At 44.9% G+C, this 9,602-nt stretch overlaps 1 protein-coding gene across 1 annotated transcript; it reads left to right on the forward strand.

Moving 5' to 3' along the window:
* Positions 1-510: 510 nt before the first annotated feature.
* Positions 511-7,308, forward strand: LOC104470466 (mastermind-like protein 3; the record flags this gene model as incomplete). The annotated part of the gene is made up of 3 exons (XM_010085410.1): positions 511-750; positions 2,851-2,938; positions 6,245-7,308. Coding segments are annotated over 3 exons (1,320 nt in total), but the record flags the coding sequence as incomplete, so codon positions are not given.
* Positions 7,309-9,602: the final 2,294 nt, after the last annotated feature.

The raw sequence follows: 9,602 nt of genomic DNA on the forward strand, positions 1-9,602 counted from the left end.
TCAGCTACGCGCTTCTGGTCCGTAGCTGCAGGATGGAAACTTAAATGTACACATTATGTGGTTAAATCCTGAGATTCTGGTGCGATATGGGGGGAATTAATGCTGCCAGCTCCCACTGTTCGTTGTGCAAGCCTAAAACCTCAGCTTCTGAACCCAGAGACTGTGTGAAACTGCCGACACAGAGGAAGGCAGAGAAAATGTATTTATTGTCTCTGGGATGGGGAAGGAAAGGTTTGGAAAAAACATGACTCTGAAGTTACATATCCTGAATGAAAATAAACCCAGTACACAACTTTATTATGAATGAATTGTAAAGTGCTCTTGCTTTATCTGAAGGGGCTTTAAACTCCTGTGAGAGGAACCCGCCACCTCCTCCTTGGTCACCAGCCACAAGCATCTTTCTGAGGACTCTTACTTCCTTCAGACTCAACACTTCTTGGTAATAAGCCATAATTTCCCTTGCCCATGGAGCACCCTGAGTAACGAGGCCTTCTCTCTCTCTTTGCGCAGGAGCAGCATCAAGTGGGATTGTCTCGGACCACGGGCCCTATGCAGCCTTCTGTCCCAGCGGGCTCCAGCAGTGTGGTCACAGGCACGAGCTCCGGGGGTCCCTTTCTGGGAAACCAGTCACAAGCAGCCCTCATGAAGCAGATGCTGATTGAGCAGAGAGCCCAGCTGCACGTGATAGAGCAGCAGAAACAGTTTCTCCGAGAGCAAAGGCAGCAGCAGCAGCAGATCCTCGCGGAGCAGGTACAGTCTCTGTCTGTCTCAGGCGCTGCAGTGCCTGCTGGGATGAGAGCATGAGCACTAGAGACAGTGCAAAACCAGCCCTTCCTTTTATATTTGGTAATTCTCTCTCTGTGGCTCACATCGTGGTATTTCAGCAATGGTTAATCAAAGAAGAGGCATCTGTCTCAGTCTTACCATTAGCTTGGCAAATATTACCCAGCAGTGAACTTGACAGTCGCGTGGGGTTTTAGACACTGGGAAAGTTAGCTCTTATCCCATTATATCATGGTACATTTACTCCGGCAGAAGCAGACTCTGCTACAGTGACAGTTGCTGGTGCTCTTCCCTACCTCTGACTATGGGTGTTGCACTACCAAAAGCTGTGTACAGCTGTGCAGTGATCTGGGACAAAAAATTTACATAGGTTAAAAGTAACCTAAAAGTTAGTATTTACATAAATGAGTTCCTTAATCTAATTTATTACATAATAGCATGAGCAATTATGTTAGTAGAAGGGAGATGCAGCATCAAGGAGGGAACCAGAGGCTGAAGTGGAAAACAGTTAAAACCACCTCTCACAGTGGCTGTGTGGAACTGCTGCATTGGAGCCTGTCACCTGGAGCTCTCAGGCTTTGCAACACTGATGTTAATTTAACTGGTCTGAATGGGAATGTCATAAAAGCAGCCCAGGAGAAAGTCAGTGGAAAGTCATACTTTTCAGGTCCTGTGAACTCATACCTAAATTTAAACTTGCAGTCCCCTTATGTTACCTAGAAAATGTTCTGATAGGTCAGTAGTTGCTTTGAGCTCAGTTTCTACTCTCTCGTGTGAGAAACACAGTTTAAGACCTGGGATCTCCTTTAGCTTGTGTTAGAACTTGTGCATGTTGTATAACTACTGAAATACTGATAGCCTTCCCCTCTTCTTATGGTCCTCCTGAGAAACAGAGAAATTTACCCCCAATGAACAGGAAGGAAGTTCCTTGAAATGCTCAGGAAAAAGATGCATGAGTTGGTTCAGAGGTGAACAAGTGCAGAAGAGTGAGGATGCAGTAATGTTCCCCCGTTGTGGATTAGGCCAATTCAAGTGCATAAACCCAAGAGCCAGTCACTGATTTGGGTGCTGAAGGCAAGCCTGAAAGTGTTGAAAAACCACAAGACTGTGGCTGTCAAATGTGCGGAGACAGATGAAAAGTGACCAAGTCACAGTCCTCAGGCTCCTAGCTTTTGGGTGTTTTATGCCTAAAAAGGTTCTCTTTATCTTTTTGACAGTTTGTAACACCTATTTGTGAGTATAGGGATTAGTACTTGTTTCTTTCGCATCTTTGCCATTTTCTTGCCTTTATTACACATCTTTGTTTTTGGATACAGCATTCGTACAGCTGCAGAGGAAGCACCAAGATACATCCTTTTAGTAATTGCTTAGTCAAGTATACCCTAGGCTTTGAAACTTCTGGTAAACACATTCTGATTCTATAATCAGCCCTTGATTTTGTTTTAGGTGCATGAGTACTCATAGAAAATAACCACAGAGGAGCTGTGTGGGTTGGATCAAGGGAGGGAGGCATTTCACAATCACCTGTTCCCCAAATATCATTCACTGAAGCACAAGAGGAAATGCATCTTAGTAGCCATTTCTGTTTTGGCTAGAGAATGGTCCTAGGCCGCGGTGCTCAGGTCAGGTCGTCCTTGCAGACGAGTGTTTTGAGTACAGAGGTGGAGGGAGGTCTTGTACCAGGAACACAAACCCCTTGGCAGGGCTGGGGGAAGGAAAGGGTGTGTGGCTGCACTTGCCCTTAGACCTAGGTGTGCAAAGTTATTTTATATCCCTCCCTCTCCTTTCAGCCTGAAGACAGAGGTCGAGATTAAGTGGTTATAAGTTAAGGAGAGATGATGTTAGCCTCAGTGCTTATTCCTTAACCAAAAGGACTCCGCGTTCTGAGTAGCCCGAGTGCTCTCAGGAGGACTCTTCAAATGACTCAGCTTGTCTCTCCTGAACAGCTTGCTAGATAAGAAATGCTGCAGTTCTGCAGCAGTACTTTTGCCACCAGCCCCTTTCTCAGCTCACTAATTAATTAATCATCTTTTTCTCTTCTACTTTCTTTTCCTCGTTCGTTTTCAGCAGTTGCAGCAGCAGTCACATTTGCCTCGGCAGCATCTGCAGCAACAGCGGAGCCCATATCCAGTGCAACAGGTCAATCAGTTCCAAGGTAAAAGTCAAATTCTTTCCTATATTGGAGTCATTGTGTGCCCCTGCAGCGGGCACATGAAAGTTCATGTGTTTGTGAAGACCAGGGTTTAAGCAGTGTGCTAGAATAGGAAGTCAAGTTGTTGCATGCTTGCACATACCAGATATTTTAACAAAAGGGAATGCCCAGGTTTGTAAATTATTTATGTTTCTAATTTCCTTTCTGCCCCCTTCAGCAAAGGCTGCATTTTTTTATTTGACTTTTTTTTGCCTCTTTGACATCTGGATTCTGTGGATTATCTTGCTTGCCTCCACTCTCGTTATACATTTTTTTTTTCCAGCTAGTGTCTCTCACTGTATCTTGGTTTTACTTGTCTTCATTCCCCACTTAATCTAAATTGACGAGGAGGGAATTTCAGAGAGGTCGTCTTTATCTGCAGGAGTGTCTGATAAATGTCAGGTGCGAGAAACAGTGAAATATGTGAGATGTAAATACAGATTTTTTTAATGATCTCAAAAAAAGCAGGTATTTGAATGTGCTCGCAAATAGCTGAAGAATGTAAGTACAATCTTTTTGGCTTATGAAAATAAGTTAATTCTGAGCTTTTCAGGTGCAAAGCATCAGCTGAATGTCTTCACTAACCATTGTTTCTAAATAGACATGAAACAAACATGCAATTGCACTGCATATTCATGATAGCATTGTGTAACTGCAACAGAAAACAAGGCAGGCAAGCGTATTGCAGTTCTTGTACCCAGAAAGTGAACAGGTCACCACATCTTCTGCTGGTATATCAGAGTGGCTCCTTCTAATTGCCTTCTCATTCCTATCTTTGGCAGCATAAATTTTGCATGAAATTATTTTTCCCCCAGTAAATTCATTTGCAAAATCAAAATGTGTGTGTGTGCACCGCCTCGCATTACTTAAGACATGCATGTAAAATTTTTATACATTAATGCTTCCTCGAAACCTTGCCAGCATATGTAGTAGTTAAAAGAAATGCAGAAGAGAGTTTAGGCTAATTTGACAGAGCAAATTTAAATATAAGTATTTCATCATTTTCCCTACTTAGTCACAAGACTATAATCCAGTGCAGTAGGTTATGTTTAAGTGAGACCAGAAGGTGTCCCAAAATCTTAAAATCTGTTGCATCCCTTTTTTAACTACATCTTGTCTGAACTCCTGCCTCTTATGCCAAGCACGGTAGTACACAGAAGTAGTAACGTGAACCACTTGCTGGTATTGACTCCTTTGGAGGTTTTCAACTGCTGTTTTCAAATAAAAGATACCTTAGGATGCTTTAAGTAAATTTTTAACATTATCTGTATCTTAAGCACTTGTTGGAGTCATTGTAAAAAGACACTGCTTCTTATAATGGAAGGAGGAGGTGATCTAAATTAAGAAAAATCATGGGGAGCCCAGTGCTAAGCAATAAGAAAATGGTTTAATTGATAGCATAGATAAAATAAAAGCTGCCACTATATTTGCCCTGTGCAAGTGCGATCCAGATGGTCTTTCTTCATGCTACTAAATGTTTCATTTATCTATATGTTGAAGCTAAAAGCATCCTCCAGAATCTTATCCTGCTGCAGCAGAAAAGGAGACGTAGCCATCCTCTGCATCATTTGTGCAAACCTATAGAAATGACACTTCCTTTATTCATATATATTTCTTGTGGAAACCAAGCCAGTGTAAATGGCAGGGCCCAGTATTCTTTATTCTCCACGGATGTTCAGGTGTGTTGTCTGCCACTGGGGGACAATAAGTAGGGGCTAATTTAAGTACATTCCGATTTTGTTGTATAGTTCATGGCTTTTAAAGCAACCTTTTTTATGTTTGCATCTTGCATTTAATAATGTTTGAGCCAGGAGTAGTTGTGCGCCTCATACTCTTGGAGCTTCACCTGCAGAGTATTTAATTTAGTTCAGTATGGTAGTGACTCTAAACCACCCATGGCATAATCAGAGCTCCAGAAATTGTTTTTAAATAAAGATAGTAAATACAGAAGCATATTGGCTTCCTAGAAATCGATAGCTCCCCCCACCCCACCCCTGAAAGGAAGGCACAAGCATATCTGCCACGGTGTGGAATTTAACAAGGTTAGGATTTTCTGGTTTCCCATCACTGGCCTAAGGTGGAGTAAAATGTGCTTATAGTATTGATTCACTAATACACTCTCCCTGCTTTAAATGTCCACAAAAAACAATTTTTCTTCTTTCCATAGACTTAATCAGTAACAATGATATAGAAAATCCATTAATTTATGCCTCCTGAGCTATTAAAAAATTGATTGGCCTTCTGAGCCTGACATTTCCATTTTCAAGGCTTACTTTTGAAAGACAATGGAGATATTTAAAAGAGGGTTTCAGATGGTTAACTGAAGTTCAGTTGCTTTGCTGCCATGGAAGAAGGCCAGTGGAAGCTTTCTCATTCGCTTGCTAGAAGCTGAACTAGGCTTATCTGAAGAAGATACATGCTACTGAATCACAGTGCTTATGCAACTCTGAAGTCTTAGGGACTAGTTTTTAATGGAGGAGGGTGCGCATTGTCACTAGCCATGTGGGAAAAATTACACACAAAAACATAGGCTCACATTTACTTTTGAAAGAGGACTTTGACTGTCAGGCCACGTCTTAAAAATTTAATCTCTGGTCCTAGCGAAGTAACGGAAAGGCAGGCCTGTTTTAGCCCTGCAGCTCCCGTTGTCTGTGTAGCTTAGGTACCCAAGTAGGTTATTATCGGGTCACATAGTTGTAATCATGCATCATGCATGCAACTGTGTTGCCTCAATTCTTCAAGAATCTGAAGCCATGAATCCCTTTGGATACACATCCCAAAATCATCATAACTGAGAGTTACTTTGTTAATCATTGGCCTTTCAACCTTGGCAGCTTCATTTTAGGCCTTAAGGGAAATCAGGCTGCTCATCCATATCGATGGTATTCTCCGCCGAACAGTGTCTCGCTTCACAAATTGAATACATAACATGATCAGCAATTGCTGTTCAGGTGAGCTGTGTTGACTCTCACCTTCAAGGAGAGGGAACCTGGGAGGTCAGCACAGAGGCTGCAGTGAGAGTGACGTGGGGAACACATGATCTCTGAAATGCAACTAACGTTAGGCTGCAAGCACATCTCCCAGGGATGGATAACCTAGCTCTCTGCTAACCTTCACATGAAACAATAATTTATTCACTCGGAAAGCACAGCAATCTGAAATCCTACTGTGAGGCAGAAGGCTCCTACAGATTCTCTCTTGTGCAAAGATGTGTTAATTAAGATGTACAAGGTTGTGGTTTTTTATTACCTTTTTCCCTTCTTCGTGTAGGTTCTCCCCAGGATATAGCAGCTGTGAGAAACCAAGCAGCGCTTCAGAGCATGAGGACATCCCGAATGATGGCCCAGAACGCGAGCATGATGGCAATGGGTCCCTCGCAGAACCCGAGCACACTGCCCACGACCGCAGGCCAGTCAGACATGGGCATGGCTCCATACAGCAACGCCTCTTCCAGCCAGCCGGGAATGTACAGTATGAGCACAGGGATGAGCCAAATGTTGCAGCACCCAAACCAAAGCGGCGTGAACATGGCACATAACGCAGGCCAGGGAACGAGGCAGGCTGCCTCTGGACAAGCGGTGGGAATGGTCAGCAATTTTGGTCAGAACATGCTGGTAAATTCTGCTCTTCCCCAGCATCAGCAGCAGATGAAAGGACCAGTGGGCCAGGTCTTACCCAGGCCACAAGCACCACGGCTTCAAAACCTGATGGGGACTGTCCCTCAAGGAACACAGAACTGGCAGCAGCGAGGCTTACAAGGCATACCTGGAAGGACTAGCAGTGAAATGGGACCCTTCAATAACGGCACAACGTACCCGATGCAGTCTGGGCAGCCACGGCTGTCCAAGCAACACTTCCCACAGGGGCTTAATCAGACAGTTGTGGACACGAGTGGGACAGTAAGAGCCCTGAACCCAGCGATGGGGAGACAGTTGCTGCAACCACTGCCTGGGCAACAAGGAGCCAGCCAGGCCAGGCCAATGGTGATGCAGGCAATAAGCCAAGGGGTCCCCACGATGTCTGGCTTTAGCCAGCCTCCAACGCAGCAAATGCCAGGTGGTAACTTTGCTCAGAGCAGCCAAGGCCAGGCCTATGAGAGGAATCCCACTCAGGACATATCTTACAACTACAGTAATGAAGGAGCAGGGGGGTCATTCTCGAGTTTAGCAGAAGGCGCAGACCTTGTGGACTCCATCATTAAGAGTGGACCAGGGGATGAGTGGATACAAGAACTTGATGAGTTGTTTGGAAACCCCCAGTGAATGGGCTTGTATAGTCTGGAGCTTTGGTTGTTACGTTTGAAAACAGAAAAGAGAGAGAGCTGGATGTTCTCCCCATCCGTGGATTGTTGGTTTTTTGTTTGTATTGGTTTGGGGTTATTTTGTTTTGTTATTTTGTTTTTAATCATGCAAACTGAGCTGATCTGTAGCCAACTTGGGAAGATTCAAGTGACAATGAAAACACTGGCATCCCAAGACTTCCACCAAGTGATCTCTGTTGCGTGGCAGCACCTGCTGCCTGTGGGGGGGCAGGATGGGGAAACTGGAAAAGCCAGCTTATGCCTCTGGTTGGGAAAATTTGGAAAAAAAAAAGGCTTCATTGCACAGTGGTATGGGGTGGTCCTGATATCTCCCACCTTGTGTAGCTGGAAACACTGCAACTTTCAGGGGAGCAGATGGAAACAGCCGGGACCAAAGCCTAAAGATGTCCATGGGTGATTGCACAGGCCCTGGTGGGAAACAGGCTTAACCCCGGGGGTAAGCAGGTTTCAGTGACAGTCACAAGGAGGTCACCATTTTCACTGCAGAGTGATAAAAATCCAATAAAAGTGTAGGAGAACATAAATTTGGAAGCATGGTGAGGACAGTTTGATTATGGGACTGCTGCTGGAGACAGCTTAGGTGGGTGGGTTACCTTAATGAGCTATTTAGTCCCCTTGGGACTTGCGGTAGCCTTTCCCTGTCAGAGCACTTTGGTGTGGATCTGCTGCCCAGGGTGGAGAACAGCGGCTACGAATTATGTTAAAGGGCTCAGAGATACCAAGAGACATCAGAGGAGATGCAAAGCAGGTCCTTCCCTCTCCTTCCTCCTCAGTATGTTTTCAGGTCCCTGCCTTCCCCACCTGTCCTTCAGTGTAAAGCAAGGTAAGCTCACTGCACTTTTTTCAGGTGAGCAACAACCGCCACAAAGGGACAGGCAGGGGAGGAGAAAGCAGGTGTGAGAAAATGTACAGGGAGGGTTTGGCACGCAGAATGAGTTTCTTCTCTCCTCTTGAAAAGTGCAAGGTTGGCAGATAGCATTACCCCAGGGGGTTTGGGCTCTCGATGTGACATTATATACAACATGATCTTCAGTTTTAAACAGATGTTCGCTCTAATCTCTCTGGTTTGCTGGAATAAAATTCACTGCGGTATATGAAGAAGAGGAATCAATGAAGGACTACTGTAAAGATCATTCATGAATGGTTAAAATAATTGGTGTAGTTATTACAAACATGGGGTCTGCCCAAATAACCTTTTAGGTAATAGCGACATATCACTATCTCCACTGTGTGGACCAGTGCTAAGCAGTGCTGTAATGATGTTGCAATATGTCTTGCGCAATATTGAGACGCCAGCCATTCTGAATGTCTAAAGCAGCAGTTCCCAAGCTGCAGTCTGAGGCCAAGGTAAGCTGTCCTCTGAAACCTATCACCGTTTTAGTGTTTTCAGCCGAGAGCTGCTTATCAGGGTATATAGTGGTACATAAAAAAAGTTAACATGATCCACAGTCCAAAAAGTTTAGGAACCTCTGGCCTAACACTGGCCTCTGTGAGCCTTAAGATGAGGTCTGTAGCAAAAGTGTCTCCAGTGTACAACTGCCAGTCCCAGCAACTATCTAGCTGCAGATTACCTCCTCGTGCACAGCTCTCCTTGGGCCTGGTGATGCAAGGTGCTGAGCCACTGAAATCCACAGGAGCCAAGGGACATGGCACCTTGCATTTTGCATTTTCAAGGCCTGCCTTTCCCTGTGGAGCACTGGTATGTATCACATTAAGGAGTGGGAGCAAAATGGGCCTGGAACCATCTCAGCACCCCCGTTACAGTTCCCTTTTGTGCAGTAACCCCTTGCAGGGCTTACCTAGACGAAGGGAAATATCTGTTTTAAAAGCTATAATGTAGGCAGGACAAGCTGCATTTTTAACATGGACTAGCTGGTCAAGGTGAGCTATCAATCCAGCTTGGCCAGACTGCTATTTTTTACAAAATACTTTAGTTACATCTCTTTTAAGCTAACCCCTTTTTAAAACACAGCGCAAGGACCTATTCCAACTGAAGACTATAGGGGTTTGCCAGTCCGCTGCTTTGGTAGGAGCCAGGTTGGGCCCTAATTCAGTGGAAGCAAGCACTGGACAAAGTTTTCGGGCTGTCTCATGGGTAAGTGGCTCTTGGTCAGACTCGCCTGAGCAGAAGGGAGAAGCAAACGGCAAGAAAAATGGTACCCTGAAGGGAGAAGGGCATTGTGTGTATGCCCACGTCTGTGTGAGCGTGTGTCTGACAGAGGCATGCCGGGACAAGGAGGCAGCAAGCCTGCTGCGCAGGGGACGGCACTGGGGATGGTGCAGCACCCCCTTCTCGAGTGCAAGCGA

The sequence above is a fragment of the Pterocles gutturalis genome, unplaced genomic scaffold, assembly GCF_000699245.1.
Source record: "Pterocles gutturalis isolate BGI_N339 unplaced genomic scaffold, ASM69924v1 scaffold46091, whole genome shotgun sequence".
Classification (NCBI taxonomy): Eukaryota; Metazoa; Chordata; class Aves; order Pterocliformes; family Pteroclidae; genus Pterocles; species Pterocles gutturalis.